The 25,204-nt window shown below is 40.0% G+C and overlaps 1 protein-coding gene across 4 annotated transcripts in view; it reads right to left on the bottom strand.

The window, feature by feature from the left end:
• Window positions 1-25,204, bottom strand: part of LPGAT1 (lysophosphatidylglycerol acyltransferase 1) — a 114,997-nt gene that overhangs the window by 5,158 nt on the left and 84,635 nt on the right. For all 4 annotated transcript variants that reach the window (XM_066261421.1, XM_066261420.1, XM_066261418.1 and 1 more), the window contains 2 exons: window positions 24,231-24,357; window positions 2,103-2,209 (listed from right to left, as the gene is read on the bottom strand). In XM_066261421.1, coding sequence (XP_066117518.1) covers window positions 2,103-2,209; window positions 24,231-24,357 — 234 coding nt within the window. The remainder of the gene's footprint in view (window positions 1-2,102; window positions 2,210-24,230; window positions 24,358-25,204) is intronic.

Raw genomic sequence — 25,204 nt, 5'->3', positions numbered from 1 at the left:
TTCTCCTACAGACTGTCTCCTGCTGGGACATACACTGCATGACAGCAGGCCCTCTGCTGCCTGTCTCCTGCTGTAGCCTCCGAGGCTTCCAGGGACCAGGACACACGATGCGTGAAATCAACATTGAGTACTTTCCAGAACAGCATCAACGCCCACTAATTCCTCTATTTGCAAGTTAAATGCCTTTGCCACAAAAGAAGTGGTTGTAAATCACTAATATTTTCTAAAGGCAATACATCTTAATACTAAAAAGGAAAAACACAAAGTAAACAGATTTCTGGGAAGGAAAGCTGGACCATTTCAAGGCAAAAGTACCTAAGGTCAGCATGATAACACTCCAGCATTTCAAATAGTCTTTGTGCCTCTGATAATCCCCTAGCCTAAGCTGCCGCATGAGGGGATTTGCTTCCTACAAGCAAGGTACAGAGAACACTTTCACGTTTTAAGGTCTATTAGGCAAACAGCTTTCTTAAAAGGAGGCTTCCATTAATGCTGCTATAATTTAGGTCAAATATCATAAAGCAACAGAAAGACTGAAAAAACAGATCTTGTCGACCTCTTGCCTCCTGGCCTCTTACACAGGCATCCTGTTTCACCTTTAAGGAAAATGGGAGAGTAAGACCAAGGACTGCACACGTGGAGAGGGATGGCACACTAGTCTTATTAGGGATTCTACAGACCCACACAGTGCCCAGCTCCTGTCACGTTAACATGCTCTACTCCACAGCCCCAGAGTCAGAAAGTTAAGATCAGGGAGGCAAACTGACACAATCCTAAACACTAATCAGAAGCACTAGAGGTAATTAATGGTAGCAGCTTTGGTCAACATCAGGCCTTTGTCATGAACTTTAATTCTGTAGCAAAAGACATCTAAGTGGGGAAAAAAAACCCCAGCACCTCCTGTTCATCGAAAATCCTATAGCCTTCCGCAGACCTGGAACAACTTCCTCTTTACCTTTCCCCCTACGGGAGCCTCCAAAAACAGGAACTATACTACAGGTAGCTATTTGTGATAGCACTTTGGTAGTGCCTGGAGTTCTGCCAATGCTACTGTTCTTCTTTCATAATTATCTCTCGTCTTCCCTCTCTCCTCTCCTGCTGTGTATGTCCTCTTCACTGCTCTGTAGTTTTCATAGAACATACAGAACAATAAGTATAGAAAGGGACTTTAGGGAAATAGACTTTTTTCTCCCAAGGAGAAAAGTATAAGGTTATGTCCATGAAAACTAAAAAGTAAACTTGATACCTACATGTAAAGAAAAGAATATGCATATAAAACAGCAGTCACAAATCTCAAATGACTACTAGATAGTGATACTATTTAAACAATCAAGTTCAATGTCAAAAAATGAATGTCATTTGCTATTTCATAAAATAGCCCATGTAATTACATATGTATGATTATAGCCTTGCACAGACTGTGTACTCTCTTAAATTAGATCCATTGGTTCATTTTCCTTATCATTTGATCTCTGCATACTGGCTGATGAAGTGCCTGAATAAATTTCATATAAATTTGTCTTTATGAAAATTCTAAGCTGAAACTTAAAAAAAAAATTTTTTTTTCTTCTTTTCCAAGTGAGAAGAGGAGAAACAGAGAGACAGACTCCCACATGTGCCCCAACCAGGAGCCACCAGGCAAACCTGTTTGGGGCTGATGCTCTGCTCATCTGGGGCCTTGCTCACAACCAAGCTATTTTTAGCACCTGAGTGCCTGGGGTCAATGCACTTAAACCAATTGAGCCATGGCTGTGGAGGAGAAGGGGGAAAGATATGGGGGAGGGGGAAAGGGAAGCGAAGGGGAGGGGGAGAGAGAGAAAGGAAGGGGAGAGAGAGGAAAGAATGGGAGAGAGAGGGGGGAGGGGGAGGGGTGGAGAAGCAGATGGCTGCTTCTCTTGTGTGCCCTGACCGGGAATTGAACCCAAGACATCCACATGCTGGGCTGACACTACCACTGAGACAACCGGTTAGGGCCTGAAATTCATAAATATAGAATACTTAGATTTCTTTAGGTATCTTAAGAATAATAAAAATATGGTTATCTCCCCTAAAGTACATTTTTGAACTACTGGTTCCTTCAGATATGTAATAGGATACTGTACCTGTTTCATAAAAATGCGATAAGAGGTCCTCTTTTTCAATAAAACGTTGATAGAGCCAGTCAGAAAGGGCATCAGTCTCCAGGGGTACATCTTTAATTGGAAAAATCCTAGTTAAGAAAAAAGAGGGCAAAAACTACTTTAATTCAGAAGTCAAAATCACGTTAGAACCACAATTAAGCTTTGGTGACTGAAGAGCTGGAGAAAGTTATGGAATCTTCTTTTGCAAATGTGGGTTCCTTCAGCTTTTCAAGTTACCTTGATTTTTTTTATAAGAATGTCAATTACACAACTGAGTTTATTTATTCATTCTCTCAAACATTTACTAGCCTATGATGTTAGGTCTAGTGCTAGATGGTAAAAGCATTATTAGATTATCCTATATCTATGAACAATTATTGAGAAGTAACTGTCTTCCCATGCTTGTATGTTAATTAAGTAGGAATGGTATTTAAAACAGATGAAATTTTGAAAGGCAACTACTTTTAGTATACTACAGTAGTCAAATGCTAGGTAGGCCAAATAATGTAGTTTAGCATGTACTTTTGTTTGGGGATGTCTTTGAACTAGACAGAATCCCTCTACATTGGTGCCTTTTCACTAATTATTTCAGAGATATCGGTTCCGTGAGCAAAGGCAATCATACTGATTGGCAGTGGTTGCTGGAACAGGAGCCTGAAGATGCTGCAACTCTGTCCTGACTCAACTACAAGCACACGGGGATGATTAGTGATAAATGTCCCCTGAAGGTGAGAATGAAGAGGGTCAGTGTGAGTAGGTACCACAGATTTGCTGATCTTGAGAAAGAGCAGCTCTTCTTACTTGTTTTTCATATTTTGGGAGGGGTTCTTTAATTTCCCCGCCTTTATCAAAGGCATAAAAAGTACACAGTTATAAGTCAACAAAAGGTTTGTTTGTGTGAAAAAACAGCGGAGACCCTGTCCCTCTGCCCTTTGTTTCTCCCTCTGGGGAGGGATCGATTTTTACCTCTTTCAGTCAATTGCCTGTATACACTGCTCACAAAAACCAGGGGTCAGGGAGCGTGCAGACACTCCAGTACTTCCAGCCTTTCACATAGTGCATTTTCACCAATGAAATAAACGTTGGTTTTGCATCTTGTTTGCATAATCGACCAACTTTCTTTGACTTGTTGTTTGCTCTTCTGATGTTCTTGTTTAATAAAAAAAAAAAATCAAATGCTTCTGTTTTTTTTTTTATCACTTCATATTCATTTTGAAATATCCCCTAATTTCTGTGAGCAGTATATTTACCACCATGGTTTTTCTTTGGTTTGGGGACTCATCTACTGACTTCCAGCTGTGGAGGATAAGGATTAAACTTCTTCTTCCTCTTCTCACCACACATGCACATCCTTCCCATCTTCCCATGCCGTTGTATGATCATTTTAATTAGCACAATATTAGACATTTACATTTTTATAATCATGCCAATATTTTCAAAGCTACGCCATGTAGTAAATCACGGCTACTTTTCTTTTCCTAACCAGTTTCCCTTCTCTCTGAACCGAGCAGGTATAGTTTTCCATGTACACATAACTAATCCACATACACAAGCTCTTGGCCAACGTCTAGAATCAATTCTCTAGATCAAGTCTGCAAACTTTTTCTTAAAGGGCCAGATAAAAAATACTATGACTTTACAGGCCATGTGGTCTCTGTCTTAACAAGTCAACTCTGCTTGTAGTGTGAAAGCAGCCACGGACAATGTGGAAATAAAACGGTGTAACTGTGTTCAAATAAGATGTTACTTAAAAACAGGCAGGAGCCAGACTGCCCTGTGGTCTAGATCTCCCATGCATCAGACACTCTTTCAACTTCATCCTCATGAAGGATCTGATTCTGGATTGGCAGCCTGTAGTTTTCGTCTTGTGAAGGCCCTTCACGACCGTCCTGGCGATTCTCTGCACTCCGGGACAGATCTAATGTTTCTCACATATTCTGTCTGCCCCGCTCTGCATTTACTCCACATTTTCATGGGGCACATCCTCCAGCACTTCTTGACAAGAAAGAGTACTTGAAACCCTGCATTTCTGCCGAGGCCTTCTTTCTGTCCATACACCTGGTTGATACTTTGACTCGATTTAGGGTGGAATTCATTTTCTTCCATCTCTGTCTTTTTGTCCTTTCTGGGAAGCTTACTTACTTTCTAAACTTTCTACTCAATTTTTACTTCTATTATCATATTAAAAAAAATTTTAGCAAGAGAAACAGAGACAGAGAGAGGGACAGATAGGGACAGACAGACAGGAAGGGAGAGAGATGAGAAGCATCAATTCTTTGTTGCGGCACCTTAGTTGTTCATTGATTGCTTTCTCAGTGTGCCTTGACTGTGGGGCTACAGCCAAGTCAGTGACTCCTTGCTCAAGCCAGCAACCTTGCGCTCAAGCCAGCGACCATGAGGTCATGTCTATGATCCCATTCTCCAGCCAGCAGCCCCATGCTCAAGCTGGTAAGCCCGTGCTCAAGCCAGTGACCTTGGGGTCTCAAGCCTGGGTCCCAGGCCAACGCTCTACCCACTGCACAACCGCCTGGTGAGGCCTATCATCATATTTTTAATCTCTAAGAGCTGAGTGTTCCTTTTTTATAGTATGCTATTATTGTTCTATTGTTGCAATATCATATCTCTGAGAATCTTATCTCTGTACGAATTATAATGGAACAATTTAAAACATGCCCAAAGGTACAGAAAAGGGTCAGTGAACTCCCACACACTGTTAGGGTCTGTGGAAGCTGTTCCTTCCCTGTACAGTCTCTCGTCTTCCAGGTCACCCTTCGGTTTAGCCTCCTTCTTTCACAGGAGAGGCTGCAGCTTACCAGCTACCTGGCCATTCTTGGTCGTTCGCTCACACTTAGATGCGGGGCCTCACAGCTGACTGCATGCTCTCAGCAGGTGGACTGTGAACTTCACTGAGGTTTATCTGGCTAGGCTAGTTAACTTGGTTTTTCCTCTGGAATTCGCCACGTCCCCTGAGCAAGATCATCTAATGTCTGCCTACTAAGTGAAGGCCTGACTGCTAGCCCTCTGGCAGCAGGGAGAGGTACCAGCCCGGGGAGCCTCAGCACACTTACATTACTTCAGTATGCTATTTTCTTACGGGACCTCTGATGGTGTTCCTAGTCCAGAGAGCCTGATTTCCCTCTCCATAGTAAACCTCCAGTATTTGCCAGGGACAGAAAGAATAATCACCCAGCTGTAGGATGTGGGCTAGATGTTCTGGGGGATCTGAGCGCTCCCTAAACTGATTTTAACTAGTTTTCCTAAGTTCAGCGACCCTTTCAACCTCATGCCCACAGCTACTGATGCGACCAGTTTTTCAGCCTTTTGGAGGCTCTGTGGTATAAATAAGTTTGGCTCTTGGCCTTCCCCTCAGCTGGCTTAGGGTTCTGTCACGTTATTTATCACTCCCATCTGTTTTCGCGCTCCCCAAGTATTGTCGTTATTGTCTTTCCTACTGTTCTCCCCACTCCTACACCTTTAAAAGCCTCCTTAGCGCCCTGGCCGGTTGGCTCAGCGGTAGAGCGTCAGCCTAGCGTGCAGAGGACCCGGGTTCGATTCCCGGCCAGGGCACATAGGAGAAGCGCCCATTTGCTTCTCCACCCCTCCGCCGCGCCTTCCTCTCTGTCTCTCTCTTCCCCTCCCGCAGCCAAGGCTCCATTGGAGCAAAGATGGCCCGGGCGCTGGGGATGGCTCTGTGGCCTCTGCCCCAGGCGCTAGAGTGGCTCTGGTCGCAACATGGCGACACCCAGGAGGGTCGCAACATGGCGACGCCCAGGATGGGCAGAGCATCGCCCCCTGGTGGGCAGAGCGTCACCCCCTGGTGGGCGTGCCGGGTGGATCCCGGTCGGGCGCATGCGGGAGTCTGTCTGACTGTCTCTCCCTGTTTCCAGCTTCAGAAAAATGCAAAAAAATAAAATAAAAAATAAAAAAAAATAAAAGCCTCCTTAGCATTCTTGTACTGGGCTTTTGGAAGGACTGGAAAGTAGATGTGAATTCTCCATCTCTTTTGAGAAGCCATCTTGTTATTTCTGAAAGGTCTAAGATGATTTTCTGTCTTTGGCTTGTACCTACCACTGTTGTTCTACAAAGTGGTTTATACTGCTATTTCAGCTTAGGCAAAATGTGTGCAAGTTACTTAGTAAGGATTTAAAAAATATAGTGATGGATGATTCATACCATCATAGAAACACTAGCCAAACTTCTATAGTTTATCAGTAGAACAGTGTCCAAACCAGTCAAACAGGACAAAGGATTCTAAATGATAAAAATGACTATGCTCAAACTCTTTCAAAGGCTTTTAAAAAATTACTCATGTAACACGATCATTTTGCACACAACTTGAAATGAATCAGAAGAAAAATTATTTATGAGTCAGATTCCTTTCTCTTGTTATTTAAACATTTAAATATCTGATTAGGGTATTTTAACAACCAAATTTAAGTATCAGTGAACAGGGGGGAAATAAAGAAAAAAAGAAGGAAGGAGTGCAGTATGGAAAAAATATATTAAAAATAGATTTCTAGGTTATGGGTTCAATCCCCGGTCAGGGCACATACAGGAACATATGGATGTTTTTTTTGGCAAAAATAAAGTTGTTTTTATAAGTTATTTTGATATAAGAGTGAAGTTGTCAGCATGTCGTTCATCAGCATCTGTGGTCAATAAGCACCCAGTAGTTCAGCTGCTGAGGGCTTATGGAAAAGAAAATGAGAAGCAACTACGGCAGCTATGGCTAGGGGACATTCAGAGCAGAAACACCCAGAGTTTATGAGGCCCATCCGAGAGTGTTACGGCTGGGCAAGGCGGCCCCCTGCTGATCTAAAGAGCCCTCCAAAGACCTTGGGGTGTTCTGCTGTAGTAAAGCAATTCTTTCCAGCAGGTGCAGAAGCCCAGTGAAGAATACTATTTTGCTCATCAACACCAGCACCTTCATTCCCTAGCAACGTGCTCTAGGAACAGGTAACTTTTGTTTCGGGCTAGCAGCTGGATGTCAGCTATGGGTTGGCTAAGTCGACTCTGCTGAGAACCAACTCATAGAAAAGTATACCTCAAACTAGATTTGAACTTTCTTTCATCTCCCCCTTGCCTGGAACAGCAGTGTAATTAATAAATCATTGGTTAGGAGTATGTTATTTTTTATTGGCTTATTAAGAGGCATTATCCTATACAGCTAGTGCTCGACTTATGACCACAATTGGTCCTGACAGATCGCTTATAACACGATTTGGTAGTAAGTTGAGTAGGCTATAAGTACAGTACTGTGAAATGATGTTATAAAAATCTTTAAGTCATATTTTATCATAATTTTCTTTCATTATTGTTATATATCATAATTTTCTTTGTTCATTTTTTGCCATTTGTATGTATCATCTCTATCTATCCACACCATTTTGTTTCTTCTTTTCACATTCGTCAGGTTTAAGTAAAACACTGCATTACCAGTACAACTGGTTTAATATTTGTAAAGACAATTTCCTCTTGGTAGACATCTTGGGAGGAGTTTGATGAAAAATATCCAAGATACAAAACACACATTGCTGTACCGAGTCTGGGATAACAGTTGAAATGGTGCACGTGGAGATGGTAGTGCTGCCAGAAGCTGGTCCGCACTGGTACGCCCAGCTGGGCAACGCGCTGCCAGATGCGGAGCAGTCGTGGCTAGCGATTGTGGTCGTAAAGTCAAATGGTCATATGTTGCATAAGTCACAAGTTGATCAATATTTGTATGCTAAGGACATAATTTCTGCAGGGAACCTGTGTTAAATTATTGGTAAATAATTACGCTAAGTTTCTGAGTGAGCATAAGTTGCTACCCAAAACAAAGCATATTTTATCAATTGTTTTCTATCTATTGAAATGCTTATATATATAATTTCTCCCTTTATTGTTAAAGTCATGAATTGAATTGGCTGATTTTGAATATTAAACCAAGCCCAATCCTGGAACATATATTCTCAATACATAATATAATGTATTTTTTGGTACCACTGAATTAGTCTTGCATCTATAATCATGTAAGAAATCTGCCTATAAGTTTTCCTTTCTTATAATATCCTTGGTTCACATTCTGGTATCAAAGTTATGTTGGTCTCATAAAATGAGCTAAGAAGTAATCCTTCTTTTCTATCTCTCAAAGAATTGTACTTCATGTCCTTTTATTATCTTTTTAATGACTATAGGACTATAGGATTTATAGTGATGCCCCCGTCTTCATTCCTGATACTGGTAACATAGGCCTTTTTCCCCCCTGATCAGTCTTGCCAGGAGTTGATTAATTTTATAGTGTTAAAAAAACAACAACAATATTTTTTGTTGTTGTTATTCTTTCTGTTGAAATTCTTTTCTATTTCAATAAATTCTTCTTCATTATTCCCTGTTGCCTACTATCTTTGGATTCCATATAATTTTCTTTTTCTTAATTCTTGAGATAGATACTTAGATCACAGATTTTCAGTTTTCTTCTTTTCTATCAAAGCTTCTTAAGGCTATAAATTCTTCTCTAAACACAGATTAAGCTTTAGTCTCTATGTTTTATAGATCATATTTTCATTATTCTTCTTTTTAAATATTTTCTAATCTCACTGTAATCTCTTAATACATGGTAAACATTCAATTCTCCTTATTCCCTGTTGATAGTTGCTCATCTTTTGTTATCACAAGTTATGTGGCAATGAACAACGCTGTGCAAATGTTAGTTCATATATGTACAAGTAGATCTACAGGATAAAATTCCAGAAGTAAAATTATTAAGTCAAAGGTTAAATGCATTAGCAATTTTGAAAGACATTGCTACACTGTCTTCATAAAGATTACAACAATTTATATTCCCACTAGTAATTTAGAAGAATGCCTCTAGCAAAATGATTTTCAAACTGGAGAGGAATCAAGTCAGCAGGCTCTGACATAGGTGTAGAGCAGTGGTCCCCAACCCCCCGGTACGGGTCCGCGGGCCATTTGGTACTGGTCTGCAGAGAAAGAATAAATAACTGACATTATTTCTATTTTATTTATATTTAAGTCTGAATGACGGGGTTTTTTTATTATTTATTTTTTTTACAGGGACAGAGAGAGAGAGAGTCAGAGAGAGGGATAGATAGGGACAGGAACGGAGAGAGATGAGAAGCATCAATCATCAGTTTCTCGATTGATTGCTTTCTTATATGTGCCTTGACCAAGGGCCTTCAGCAGACCGAGTGACCCCTTGCTTGAGCCAGCAACCTTGGGTCCAAGCTGGTGAGCTTTTTGCTCAAACCAGATGAGCCCATGCTCAAGCTGGTGACCTCGGGGTCTCGAACCTGGGTCCTCCGCATCCCAGTCCGACACTCTATCCACTGCGCCACCGCCTGGTCAGGCTGATGTTTTATTTTTTAAAAATGACCAGATTCGGCCCTGGCCGGTTGGCTCAGTGGTAGAACGTCGGCCTGGCGTGCAGAAGTCCCGGGTTTGATTCCTGGCCAGGGCACACAGGGGAAGCGCCCATCTGCTTCTCCACCCCTCCCCCTCTCCTTCCTCTCTGTCTCTCTCTTCCCCTCCCGCAGCGAGGCTCCATTGGAACAAAGATGGCCCGGGTGCTGGGGATGGCTCCTTGGCCTCTGCCCCAGGTGCTAGAGTGGCTCTGGTTGCAGCAGAGCGACGCCCCCTGGTGGGCAAAGCGTCACCCCCTGGTGGGCGTGCCGGGTGGATCCTGGTCGGACGCATGCGGGAGTCTGTCTGACTGTCTCTCCCCGTTTCCAGCTTCAGAAAAATACAAAAAAAAAAAAAAAAAAAGACCAGATTCTCTTCATTACATCCGTCTAAGACTCACTCTTGACGCTTGTCTCAGTCACGTGATACATTTATCCGTCCCACCCTAAAGGCCGGTCCATGAAAATATTTCCTGACATTAAACCAGTCCGTGGCCCAAAAAAGGTTGGGGACCACTGGTGTAGAGGATGGATGGTAGTGTTTCACAACTGGGATATGCAAGTTTAGGGACATAGTCTTGGGGGTCCATCTATGAGTTCTCTGTAAAACGAGGTATCTTGTGTTTTCATTTAAGTATTAACCTTAATAAAAATATTCTGAATTGTACAGATAAACATCTTATAACCAAGCACTGCCATGCGATTTCAATGCTATGTTTTTAGTCATTTTGGCACAATGCAATTCTACTTTAAAAGTAAAAGGCCAGAAGAGTGAACAAGGCTTATGGAAGAGCAAAATTTATTCTTTCACCTCTTAAAATTTGAGATTTGGCTATAACTTTCCCTGTGACTTTTAATATCTATTAAAATAAAACAGGAGGAGTTCTGTTCCTTGTAACTGCACAACTGTTTACAGATAACAGTTACAAAATCTGGACAAAATACAAAAAAGTAATTAGTGGGAGATACTGGACAGTGACTAAACGCAGACAGCTATTAGGTGAGAGCCAGCATGTGGAAGAGGAGAATGGCATTGGGCGGGACTCCATTTTTTACAGCTTTTTACCTAAAAGTTGCTCCCAGTTAGTGCAATGCAAGGAAGCTAAAAGGTATGTAAAAACAAGTAGTCTTACTGGTTGAAGACTCAGAGGACAGAGGTGGGTGTGACCACAGCAGCTGGAAAGTGAGGAACCCAGAAAGAAGTAAACAAACTAGGAGCCAACCCTGCTGAGGACAGTATAGACCCCACCTCAACCTCTGCAGGACCCCTGAACTCCGGACATGTGGGACAGAGTCCAAGCAGAGCAAAGCCCTACAGTTCTTAGTTCTGGCAGAAGGGAGGTGCCCAGAGTTAATGCAGAAAATTTAACTACCCAGGGAATTGAGTCATTTGTTTCATTTTATTTTCTCCAAATTAAACATCCTTAAATATTTACATTTTTAGGAAAGTTGGTTAACTTTCATACTGATAGTAGAGGAATGCTTAAAAATTAAAAATCATATATTTTTTAAGTAAATGGAACTACAAATTACTTTTTACTTTTAAATTGTTTAATATGTCTTAACACAGTTTTGCAATATAAGTGTGTGCCCTGACCGGGGATTGAACCAGCAACCTTTGCCTACCGGGACGATGCTCTGACCAACTGAGCTATCCAGCCAGGGCTTACATTACTTTTTTGACCTCTAAAAATATACTATTTCTATAAATATAAAATCAGGCCTAATCAACCTAAGGATAACTTAGCAATAGCCATAGTACTAAAGAATATCTTTAAATAGCATCTAAAACATCTTTATAAGGAGAAAAATGACACTAAAAGTAAGGCTGAACTAAACAGAGGAAGTCTGTCTGGGTTTACCAAATGGACTCTCGAAAGTACATGGTAAGGCTGGTAGAGTATCTATGGCTTTAAACAGGGGACAGCTTAGGAGTGGAGCTGCGTTTTAACAGAAATCCTACCCCACCATCTGCCGAGAATAGCTTGGACATTCTCTTGCCTTAGGAAACAGCCAGGAGGACAGAACAAATGCTCCCACCAAAGCAATCTACCGATTGTTTGGTCACCATGGGATTAAAATATTAAAAGGACTAATCATCCCTTAATATGGCAAAGTATCAAGTGCACTGAATACTAGGCCTCTAAGAATTAAATAGGAGTCTTTTGGGGAAATAAATAAACAAGCAAATAACAGAAACAAACCTTTCCAATATCAATAGCTATCCAAATGACAATCTGGCTTCTAATTTTCAAGAAATAAAAATTATTATTATTTGTAATCTAGATGAACTCTGAGTATTCTACCAAAATCCACAGAATCAGATTTCAGAGCACTAGATAAGTTATACTTCCACAAAAAAAAGATATAAAATAGTATGCTTAGCAGCTAGCACCTCTATAAATTCAAGTTAGAACATTTGAATTTTCATTTTACAAAGATTCCAAAAATGCGAGTTAACCAACAACATGGCTGACCCCTCAATTCAGTTCTGCCAACTACACATAAGGAGCTAACAAGCACTGAAGGTTTTAAGGTAAATTGTTCCCACTTCAAAAAACATAATAATCTAGTAGAGGGATACAAAAAGGAAACAAATAATCTAAAACCAGAATCTAGTTCTGTAGTGTAAGAAATGGTAAATGTAGTGTGAGAACTATAAAGCATTTCCGTGTTAAGTCTGCATGAAGGGTGAGTGAGTGTGCAGGATACATGAAAAAGGCATCTCTTGAGATGGCCTAAAAGAGTAAATACAGTTCAACACACACACACAAATTTTCTAACTAAATAACAACATGCATATAGTTTTCAAAAGTCAGAGTAATACAAAGTTCACAATGAAAAATAATAGCCCTATTTTTTTCCTTCCTCAGAAACCTGTTTCCCAAAACATCTTTGCTATCCCCCTCTGTATTGCTTATAAATAAACAAGCTAATTCCCCTGGCCTGGATCATCCAATTTAAAATGTACTCCCTGACTTCCTCCTGAGGAAGACATGGACGTGGGTCTTTCACACCTTTGTCCTCTATCCTTTTGGCCCCCTCCTTTTCCTCCTCCTTCCTCCATGGTTAATAATTCCTTCTCACTGCCAACTGTCCTTTGTAACCATGCTTACTCCTGTGTGCTCTATTTCTTGTCTTATGTGTCCGCTACCTCTGTCAGACCCTGCTCCACTCACCTTAGCATACCTAGTGTGTAAATCAGCGCCTGCTCCTTTGTGGGAACTCAAGTTTGATGAACTGAATTGAACTGGAAGTGACCTGCCAGCGTAAACCTTTATGAGGTGGCACCTGTGGGCAGCCAGCAATACCACTGCACAGTTAACTGACACCACCAGGGTTAGAGTGACAAGAATAACTCAAGAAACGCAGCTACTACTTGCCACCAAAAATAGACTTACGGACAAGAACAGATACTGTCAAATTTGACATGTGAGAGTTTCACCCAGCATTCAATTCCCAGAAATTTTGCTTTGAGCCATTGTCCTGAGATAAGCTGCTCGGCCTCATCCTCAACATACTAACATATACTATTTATAGCTTTGCCTTGATCCACTAGAAAGGTTTAAAAAATCTCCACTCGGTTCTCTGAAAATAGAACTCAGCAACTCAGATATAAACTTTTAGCTGCTTTAATACACGGATAAACCAAGGCTCTAAGAGCAACCACAGGGTCATCGAGGAGAGAATCCTGAGTGACTGCTGTATGTGTAGAAAGGGAGAAGGCATGTGCTCAGCACCCAGGCGCTGCTTCCCTTCACAGTCAGAGCCAGCCGAGCCTGGTACCCCTTCCCCTGAGCCCTGCTCCTTGTCACAGTCAACGCGATAGCAAACCAACATGCCACTGAGGGTATAATCAATGAGATGGTATTGCTCAGACCTTAAAAGTTTTTACTGTATCTTGATTCCTGTTACCTCCTTTGAGACACAGGAAGAATCTTAACAAATGCTTGTTGAATGAACTGTCTATAGTAAGCAGACATGACAATGGTATATTTGCTTAAGATAGTCCCTATGATGCTTTCCATGAGTCTAACGACATTTTATTTTTTATTGACTTCATTTTTCTTTACCAGTTTAAGGTGTCCAGCAAAATTGTGAAAAAGGTACAAAGATTTCCCCATAGCTCCCAATGACTTAAAACTTTTAATTTTGAAATAATTTCAGACTCAGAGAAAAGTTACAGATTCCCCAAATATCAATATTTCTCATATTTGCTTTATCTTATCAATCTTTCTTTCTATACATATTTTTCTTATAGGATTTTTCTTTTTCTTCTTTTTGTATTTTTCCAAGTGAGAAGCGGGGTGGGAGGTGGGGGGAGGCAGACAGACAGAATCCCTGGGAGGCATGTGCCAGACCGGGATCATTACTCTCCCCCCCCCCCGCATGCCCACCAGGGGGTGATGCTTGGCCCCTCTGGGACATTGCTCAGTTACAATCGGACCCATTCTAGCACCTGAGGTGGAAGCCATAGAGCCATCCTCAGCCTCTGGGCCTACTTTGCTCCAATGGAGCCTTGGCTGCGGGAGGGGAAGAGAGAGACAGAGAGAAAGGTGAGGGGGAAGGGTAGAGAAGCAGGTGAGCACTTCTCCTGTGTGCCCTGGCCAGGAATCGAACCTGGGACTTCCACACACTGGGCCCATGCTCGATTTTTCTCCATTTTTCAGAGTAAGTTACAGATATTGTGTCCCCTAAATACCTTGGTGTTTATTTTCTAAATACAAGGACAGTCTCTCATATAACCATAGGACAATGACAAAACCAGGAAATTAACAGTGACACAATACTATTATCTGATCTACAATCTACCTACTTCATTCAAATTTTTCCAATTGTCCCACTAAAGTTTATAACAAAAGAGAGAGAAAAAAATAAGAATAGAAAAGAAAGAAAAAGAAAGAAAAAAGGAAGGTGTCATGCTTTAGGAAGAAAAATACAGCAGAAAAATAAATAAGACCAAAGTAGGGGAAATAAGGGAATAATTAATAAGCAAACATACTCCAGGTAAGAGGTAATAAGGCCTGAGCTTGGTTATGGCATCTAGATTTTTTTTTTAAAGGAGAGGGGACTAGACACAAACATTGTAGAGGTACCCTTTGCAGGAACCAGCAGGTGAATGTGAAAGGTCAGATAAAATTAAAGAGTGGAGGAGTCAAAGCAACTCCAAAATTTTCATTCTGGGTGTGGGCAGAATCATGTCAACATAAACCCCAATTGGAAAACCAGGAGAAGCAAGTTTGTGTGAAGGAAGATGAGTTCAGTTTTAGAAATAACAGATTTGAAGAAGCAACAGAGTATCCAGGTGTAGGAAGAGAAGTTAAATGAGGGATTGGAATTTGGGAGAGACTGAGAGCTAGAGGTCATTTACAGAGCAGCCGTTTCTATAAGCTCTGCTCTGAGGAATGCAACCTCCACAGGAAATAAAACACAGGACTAAAAGCAGGATCCTGGAGAAACTCTATATTTATATATAATCTGTCAGTCTCTCAGAGACAGAGTGTGTACGAGTACACATATATACATATGCATACATATATACACATACATATGTACATAAGTGTGTGTACATATATGCATATATTTGTGTGATCTTATATTAAATGAAAGATTAGACAAAAGGCTAGCCTTCCCACTTCTCAGACTCAATTCAATTCTTAATCCTTTGAGTAGTGAGTTCTTTTCATGCTTGCTGACCCCTGGGAGTGAGGTTTTTTTGTTTGTTTGTTTGTTTTGTTTTTTTTTGGGTGGGGAGGGTTTTTTTTCAAAAAATGAAATTAGTTCCAGTTACAGTTTTATTAACTTAAAACCATGTTTGTTTGATAATGAATTTATGGAAACAAGAAGAACATTTGCCTTTTTTTTTTTTTTTTTTTTTGTATTTTTCTGAAGCTGGAAACGGGGAGGGACAGTCAGACAGACTCCCGCATGCGCCCGACCGGGATCCACCTGGCACTCCCACCAGGGGCGAAGCTCTGCCCACCAGGGGGCGATGCTCTGCCCCTCCAGGGCATCGCTCTGCCGCGACCAGAGACACTCTAGCGCCTGGGGCAGAGGCCAAGGAGCCATCCCCAGCGCCCGGGCCATCTTTGCTCCAATGGAGCTTTGGCTGCGGGAGGGGAAGAGAGAGACAGAGAGGAAGGGAGGGGTGGAGAAGCAAATGGGTGCTTCTCCTATGTGCCCTGGCCAGGAATTGAACCTGGGGCCCCCCCGCACGCCAGGCCGATGCTCTACCGCTGAGCAAACCGGCCAGGGACCATTTGCCTTTTTTTAATGCTGCCTTACACATTTTAAAAGTAAATCGATCGTACTCTGGACGGTCAGAAGGCACGAAGACGTATATGAACGTTCATACTACTCAAAGGGTTAACAGCTGTCATCAGTAAGTTATTCCTAACCAATTATTCAATTAAAATTTATACTCTAAGAATTTTGACATAGTATTTCCAACAAAATGAAATTAAATTAGAAAACCAAAAGTGTAGTCATTGTACTGGATTTTACTGTAAGTGACAAAGACTGGTGAACCCCAGAGGGCCACAGAGGCGAGAAGAGAACTCTTCAGTTCCAAAGCTTATTCTAGTTCTCCAAATCATCTTCTATCCAGGGCCACATATTGAAAATAACTTAGTAAATTAGGTTTATGTGCTATATAGTCTTGGTTCTTCACTGTGTTATCAGTGAAAAACTTCTTTCATGTTTAACTTCTGATAAAAATTTGAGAATTAAGCATATGCTTGAAATAGAGGAAAGTTTATCTTATTTGAAATGATGATTCACCTCTTTCAAATCTTCAATTTCATGACAAAAATACAGAATTCAATCCACAAAAGCATCAACCTCAGTTAAGACCACTTATTTAATGCCTCCAGCACACCGAATAGTACCAAACTAAAATGTTTTATTTTATTAAAGGAAAGGGGGGAAAAACCCTGCTGGTACAGAAAATAAAAAATAAATGTGGGCAGAAAAGCAGCTAAGCAGAACTAAAATCCTGAAGACTAAATTGAATCTGTAACTTTGCATTTTCTAACTGGAAGCTTTGAACAGTGACAAATGACTACAATGTCCAGTCTTTTCCAGAAAAAAAGGTAGAACACAGAGGAAAAGGAATAGAAAACAAAAGATAGTAAGAAAAGCAGACAGGGGGAAGCCAATTATTAGACACCAGGGGTAAGGGTGAAATGAGCAATAATTATAAGCAATGACAGAGAAAAGCTCTAGCATAAGAAAAACTAGATAGGATACTGTTTTCTTATGCTAGAGGGAAAAAAGAAAGCTACTTTTAGTTCAAGAGGCAATCTTAGGAGCTCACCCCCAGATGAGTAATTTTGGGGCTGGGGATGAGAGTGGTAAACCCCTAAACATGTACCATTAAGTTTATACCATAATTATGTGCCACTTAGCTGTGAACAACTTTACTCACAGCTACTGGGAAAAGGTGACCTGAAACTTGTTCTCCATTCTCTTGAATAACTGATTTTTATTATATTCACTGAATGAATTTTTTCATTTTATTTTATTATAACTTTTACACCAAAACAAGTATTATTCTAGAAATTTAAGCCTGTTAAACTTTATCTTAAAAATTTTTTTTCCATTGATTTAAGAGAAAGAGAGGAAGGGGGAGAGAGAGAGAGAGAGACAGGGAAAGAAGAAGAGAGAGGAAGGGAGAGGACAGAGAAAAAAGCATCAGCTCATTGTTCTACTTAATTGTTTCATTCAGTTGTGCACTGACTGGTTGCTTCTTGTGTGTGCCATGACCAGGGATCGAACCTATTACTTTGGCACTCCAGGAGGACGTGCTATCCACTGAGACACCCAGCCAGAGCCTAAAGCTCACTTTTAAATTATGGATAAAACAGTATGGACCTAGAAAGTATGCTAAATGGAAAAATATCATATGCTTTCATATGAATCTATAAAAAAATAAAACAAACAAAACAGAAACAGAGTCATTGACACAGAGAACAAACTGACAGGTGCCAGAGGGGAGGGGGGCCAGGGGATGGATGAAAATGATGGAGGGGAATAAGAGGTATAACTCCCAGTTACAAAATAAGTCACTGGAATATAAAGTACAGCACAGGAAAAAATAGTCCATAATACTGCAGTAACTCTATATGGTAACAGGTGGTTACTTATTGGGGTGATCACATTGTAAGGCATATAAATGTCGAAGCACTATGTTGTGTACCTGAAACATAAAATATTGTATGTATACTTCAATAAAAATAAATTTAAAAACAAATTATAGATGAAACACTAGAATATGAAAATCTTAGACTATATAATTTGAGTATTTCAATATCCTTTATTTCAAGGGATAAAGTCTATTTAGTGTCTACTAAGGGATATGCATTTTAAATGTGAACCTATTAAATTCTTATAACTATCTGATAAAAGTGCTTTTGTTGTAATGATCCAAATGATTATTAAACAAAAATTCTAAATTCTGGATAATTGTTATTTCCAATTAATTTTTTAAATTGAAAAATACATTCACATCATTAAAAAACCAAATTACAAAGTGAAAACTAGGATCCCTTCCCAGAAGCCTTCCCTGTCGATAGCTGAATACTAACTATACAGCAGTCACTGTTCGGCCCTTCGGGAAGGGGAAGGAAAGAGGGAGCAAGTACTTTTTGGACGCTGGTTTGTTTGAGGTGCTGCAAGCCAAATATCCAATTAAATGATAACTAATGCTATATTTTTATTTTAAGTTGCCTCCTTATTTCAGAGAAGTTAATATGATCTTTCATTTATTGTGTTTTTCAGAACTTAATTCTGGTACCTAAGATATGACATAACCTCCATTAGGTAGTAGGCTTTTTTTTTTTTTTTTTTTTGAGAGAGAGAGAGACAAGAAGGGAGAGAAAGAGAGAGGAGAATGAATGAGAAGCATTGCCTGGTCAGGCAGTGGCACAATGGATAGAGCATCAGCATAGGATGCTGAGGAGTCAAGGTTAAAAACCCTGAGGTCGCCGGCTTGAGCGCAGGCTCACCAGCTTGAGCACAGGGTCACAGATATAACCCCATAGTTGTTGACTTGAGCCCAAAGATCACTGGCTTGAAGCTCAAAGTTGCTGGCTTGAGCCCAAGGTTGCTGCTTGAGCAAGGGGTCACTTGCTCTGCTGGAGCCCCACAGTCAAGGCACACATGAGAAAGCAATCAGTGAACTAAAGCACCACAACAAAGAATTGATGCTTCTCATCTCTCTCACTTCCTGTCTGTCCCTCTCAATCTCACCAAAAAAATTAAAAAATAAGGGAAGGAAGGAAGGGAGGGAGGGAGGGAGACAGAAAGAGAAGCATCAACTCACAGTTGCTTCACTATAGTTGTTGATTGCTTCTCCTATGTGCCTTGATGGCGGGGGCAGCGCTCAAGCAGAGCCAGGGACCCCTCGCTCAAGCAGGTAAACTTGAGGTTTCAAACCAGGGACCTCAGCATCCCAGGTTGATGCTATAGCCACTGCGCCACCACCGGTCAGGCTGGGGTAGGCTTTGAATATCACCTTTATAACTACCAACAATAATAAATATGATTAGAAAATCATACTGAATCTGTCATACATTGCAGTTTTCAATGGGAAGAACCTTTGAGGAGGAGGAAAAAGGCCAGTACAAAAAGACCAGAGGCAGGAATGCAACTGGCACATTCACAGACAGCAAGAAAGCCAGTCTAGCCAAAGGGGAGTGATTGAGAAGTAGTAGACGAGGTCAGAGGGAAGGCTTGCAAGGCCTCAGACACCACTGTTAAGATGGCTTTTTAGATGGGTATGAACCCAGGATTGACCTGACTTAGATTTTATTTTATTTTTATTTACTTTTCTACTCATTTTAGAGAGGAGAGAGAGACAGACAGACAGAGAGACAGAGAAGGAGGAGGAGCAGGAAGCATCGACTCCCATATGTGCCTTGACCAGGCAAGCCCAGGGCGTCAAACTGGCAACCTCAGCATTCCAGGTCGACGCTTTATCCACTGCGCCACCACAGGTCAGGCAACCTGACCTAGATTTTAAAAAGACCACTTTGAAAACAGCCTCTAAGAGGGACAAAGGTAAAAAACAGGGTGACCAAATTTAGGGGTTATATAGTAATCTAGGAGCTGGGTTGAGGTGATGGCTGCAGGATCAAGCTGAAAAGAAGTAGTCAGATCCAGGGTACGTATCTGAATAGAGAACAAAAAGGTCTTCCCAACTCTGAGCGCGATGTGAGAGAGAGGAGTCAAGGATAACTCCAAGATTCTTTCTCTGAATAGCTGGAAGGATGGAGGTGGCTATTCAATAATTAGACAGGGAAAGCTATGTGGAGTGTGTATCTTTAGGAAACCCAGTTTCATTTTAGAGATGACTATTGGATATCCCACTGAAGATGTCAAGCAGTCAGATACAAAATTCTGTTTAGTATGTAACATGTTTAGTATGAAGAATGTACATTTTAGTTAGCAATTCCTCTACTGATGGATATTTAATTTGTTTCCGATTTTGTACTCTTTTTTTTTTAAATGCTGTATTAATCTCCTTGTCTTTTCTAGGTAGCACCAGGTAGAATTGTTATGTAATAGAGGAAGGGCTTAAGATATTGCCGAACTGGTCTTCAAATTGGCTTCACCAGTTTGTGTCTCGTTTTCTCTACAACCTCACCAATACTTGATATCAATAATTACTGATCTGTAGAAACTTTATTTATATACTTAATGTGAATCCTTGCTATGTGCATTTCAAACACCTTTGTTTATAGTGTCTTTTGCAGACTCCAGTTTTTAATTTTGATACAGTCCTATTTGTATTTTTCTTTCATGATTTATGACTTAGGTTTTTTTGTGTCTTGTAAGGAAGGTCTACCCTATTGTGAGAACATTAAAAGTTTCTTGTGTTTTCTTTCAATACTTGAGTCTCATTACTGATGTTGAGATAAAAATCTATCTGGAATTTATTTTGTGATATGGTAGGGGGCAAAATTTCAATTTTATGTTCCCTCAAATGTAGAATCAATGTTCCCAAACCATTTCATTTATTGAATAGTTCATTCTTTTTCCACTGATGTGTGATGCCTACACAATCATACATAAATTCTCAAATAAATCTGGATTTTCTAACCTTTCACTGATCTGGCCCTGCCCCCATACCACAATGTTCTAATTACATGAAGCCTTGGTTCCAGTAGAAAAAATTTCTCTGTTTCACTCATCTTCAAAACTATCTTAGCTATTCATTTATCATTATTCTGTCGAATGAATTTGAAAACCAATTTGTCAAGTTTCCAGAAAAACCCTCCCAGATTCTGATTCTAAATTCTCCTGGATATAATGTAACTGGAATTATGTTAAATTTAAAGATTAATTTTGGAAAACTGACATCTTTATAATTTTGAGTCTTCCTGAAGAACAAACATAGTATCTCTTTCCACTTATTTTTGTTTGATTTTTTACAGAGACAGAGAGTGAGTCAGAGAGAGGGATAGACAGGGACAGACAGACAGGAACGGAGAGAGATGAGAAGCATCAATCATGAGTTTTTCATTGCGCGTTGCAACACCTTAGTTGTTCACTGATTGCTTTCTCATATGTGCCTTGACCACGGGCCTTCAGCGGACTGAATAACCCCTTGCTGGAGCCAGCGACCTTGGGTTCAAGCTGGTGGGATTTTTGCTCTAACCAGATGAGCCCACGCTCAAGCTGGCGACCTTGGGGTCTCAAACCTGGGTCCTCTGCATCCCAGTCCGACGCTCTATCCACTGCACCACTGCCTGGTCAGGCTCTTTCCACTTATTTGTAAGGTCTTTTATATCCTTCATTTTTTATTTTTGTTCATAAAAGTCATACATTTTTTTTGTTATGTTTTATTGGTAAGTACTTTACAGTCTTCTTGCTTCTTCATAGCATCTTTTTAAAATTAAAATTTCGATTTATTGCCAGGACAAAGAAATATCACTGATTGTTCTGTAATGGTTTTATGTCAAGACTGCTGCACTCTATAAATAGATGGTGAATTCAGTTTCTCAGAGTTTCTATATAGACTATTGTGATGGTTACCTTTATGGGTCAGCTTGACTGGGATAAAGGATGCCCAAATAGCTGGTAAAACATTATTTATGGGTGTATCTGTGAGGTATCTCTGGAAGATTAGCATCTGAATGACTAGACTAAGAAGATCGCCCTCCTCAATGCAGGTGGGCATCCTCTGATCCATTGAGGGCCTGAATAAAACAGAAAGGTGGAAGAAGGGTGAACCCACTCTCTCTGTTTAAGCTAAGACATACAACTACGCCCCAGGACATAGTGTTCCTGGCTCCTGTGCTTTCAGACTCAGACAGAGGCTTATACCATTGCCTATTCTTCCCCAGCCCCTCTCAGACCTTGGGACCCAGACTAAAGTATACACTGGCTCTCTTGGTTATCTTATATTTCTTGGCCTTCTGTTATTTCTCTAATAACATTAAAGAAATTTAATCCTTTCACCACTCCCAAATCTAAAATATTATTTCAGTATGTCATCAACAAAAATTATTAAAGAAATATGGCCCTTTCTTGGCCAGTTGGCTCAATGGTTGAGCAGCGGCCCAGCATGTGGATGTCCCGGGTTTGATTCCCAGTCAGGGCACACAGAAGTGACCATCTTCTTCTCTATTCCTCCCTCTTCTTTCTTTCTCTCTCTCTCTCTCTCTCTCTCTCTCTCTTTCCTTCCCTCCTGCAGCCATGGCTCGATTGGTTTGAGCACATAGGCCCAGACGCTGAGGAAGGCTCCATGGAACCTCTGCCTCAGGTGCTAAAAACAGCTCAGTTGTGAGCCTGGCCCCAGATGGGCAGAGCATCAACCCCAGATGGGGGTTGTCGGGTGGATCCTGGTTGAGGTGCATGCGAGTTTGTCTATCTCCCCCCATCCCACTTGAAAAAAGATGAAGAAGAAAAAAGAACTTCCCAGACAAGAAAAAGTTAAAGGAGTTCATTACCACCAAACCAGTGTTACAATAAATATACAAAAAAAGATAAAAAAAACATGAACAATAAAACAGCAATAAATACCCATCTATCAATAATTGAATCTAAAAAACAACATCAATGAAGAAGCAGAACAGAAACATACTCATAGACACAGAGAAGATTCTGACAGTTACCAGATGGGAGGGAGGCTGGCTGGTAGGTGAAGGAATTGGTACAAATTGGTTGTTACAGAATATTCACAGGATGTAAAGTACAGCATAGGGAATACAGCCAATAATACTGTAATAACTATGTATGGTGTCAGACGTGTATGAGAGTTATCAGGATGCTCACTTAGTTATATAATGTCTAATCACTGATGTATACACCTAAAATATAATATTGTATGTCAACTGTAATTGAAAAATAAAAAAATATTTTAAGTAAAAGAAAAAAAAAGTTATTTTCTTACTTTATACATGAACTTCATTATTCAGCAATGTAAGTCACACAAGAGAATCAATAAGAATTTTATAGTCATCCCTCACACATCAAAAACCCAAACCGCAATACTTAACTTTAAGTTTTAAAATGTAAGTTCCAAAAAATTCCAACTGTGTACTTATATTTGTAAAACTCTGATGATTTACACATATGCTACCTACCTACTCTAAACGGTATACATTTTGAATAGTTTTCCTCTTGAATGGAAGGGTTTTGTGGCCGTTTTGACCTTCGTTGGAACTAACTGCTCATTTTGTAACTTAATTACCATGGGTTGAGATCTTTGACCAGGAAAACAGAAGAAAGATAAATGGCTTATAAAGTGATCAAATCTATCTAGAACTTATCAGTATCATACTTTGATATAAAAACACCTACATATATTTAAATGAAACTTTTAAAAAAGAAATCTACATATACAAAATCTCAAAAAGCTACCACAGAGTATTCATTAAATATTTTGCTGTTGTTTATGCAAATGTTATAGTATGAAAATATTAAATATTTTAAAATGTAAGTCATAGCTAAGTTATCCATTTAATCATTCAGAAAATCTTACATGATTTAATGATTTAAAACCAAATTCTACTTCTATTAATACAAATCTACTTAGCACAAATGAGTATATATTCATCTTTGATGTTGGCATTTTAATTATGTTTACAGAAGCATTTCAGGTAATCAAGTAATCATAGAGCTTCTAGAATGTCTTTTTTTACAGAGACAGAGTCAGAGAGAGGAACAGATAGGGACAGACAGACAGGAAGGGAGAAAGATGAGAAGCACCAATTCTTTGTTGTGGCACCTTAGTTGTCCACTGATTGCTTTCTCATATGTGCCTTGACTAGGTGTCTACAGCAGAGTGAGTGACCCCTTGATCAAGTCAGCAACCTTAGGCTTCAAGCAGCAACCTTTGGGTTCAAGCCAGCGACCATGGGGTCATGTCTATGATCCCAGGCTCGAGCCAGCGACCCTGCACTCAAGCTGGTGAACCCGCGCTCAAGCTAGTGAGCTTGGGGTTTGGAACCTGGGTCCTCTGTGTCCCAGTCCAACACTCTATCCACTGCGCCACTGCCTGGTCAGGCTAGAATGTCATTTTTAGAGACTTACCCTCAATGAAAATAACTACTTCCAATGATATTTTCATATTAAAAATTTAATATAGTAATTTCAAGCTAACCATTTTCATTATCGATTAAACATTTAATATTGAAACATTCACACAGTCATAGGATAGTACTTTATGTTGGATATATGTTGAGTATTAATACAGAATTCTTACCTGTAATGTACATGTGTAACTGCTGGTTTCCTGTATCCAAGGATCCAGGTTTGAATATCTATGGGTTCAGCTTTGGGATAAGCTATTGTTGTATCTATGATCCACTGGAGGCCTTTTGATTTGCTGTCTGAGAACAAAGAAGAAAACAACTTAAAATTGGATCACTTTTTATATTATTTACAACAAATAAAAGTATAGGTTATTTGAGGAGTATAAAGCATGTTGATGTACCTTTTGCTGTAAGAAAACAGAAGTAACTTTGGTATTACTGTTCTATATGATGCACTCAGGATGAAATTAAGCATTTCCTATTATATTGTAAAATAGAGGAATTTCAAACAAATTAACAAATAACAGCACTATTATTTATTGGACATGTACCATTCAGATATTCAATACAATTATGCACTATTAAGGTTTAATTCAGTGTTTTTCAACTGCCAGTCCATGGACCGTTCTGCCAGAAATTTTGTGCCAGTCTGCGAAAGAGTTAACCACCCTGATGTTGTATGGAGACTATAGATCCAATGATCTTAGTCAAATTCACTTATGCTCAGGGTGATTTTTGCATTAGCGGTCCCTGAAATAATTCTATTTTCACCTGTCGCCAAAGGTAAAAAGGTTGAAAACCACTGATCTAATTTATATTTTATCACCCATAAAACTGGCCTATGAAAATGTCAAAAGCTAAAGTATCACATCACAAAAATGAAAAACAGACCTCAAAACCAAACAAAAACATTCATTAGCTATAACACAATACTAAAATATGAACACCAAGGTTTGTGACACCCAAAAGACATTAATAAATATTGGAATATGGCAATAAAAGTAAACATTTTATTAACATACATGATTGTCAAAGTGCTGCTATTGTTTAAAGCTAAACCCAAACCTCTTCCCATTGTAGCAAGAGTTACATACAAACAAACCAATACACCTGACTGCCCTTGGTCGGTTCAATAAGTAACTAC

This window comes from Saccopteryx bilineata, chromosome 2 (assembly GCF_036850765.1).
Source record: "Saccopteryx bilineata isolate mSacBil1 chromosome 2, mSacBil1_pri_phased_curated, whole genome shotgun sequence".
NCBI lineage: Eukaryota > Metazoa > Chordata > Mammalia > Chiroptera > Emballonuridae > Saccopteryx > Saccopteryx bilineata.
The sequence above is the reverse complement of the archived record's forward strand: the minus strand, read 5'-3'. Positions and strand labels throughout refer to the sequence as shown.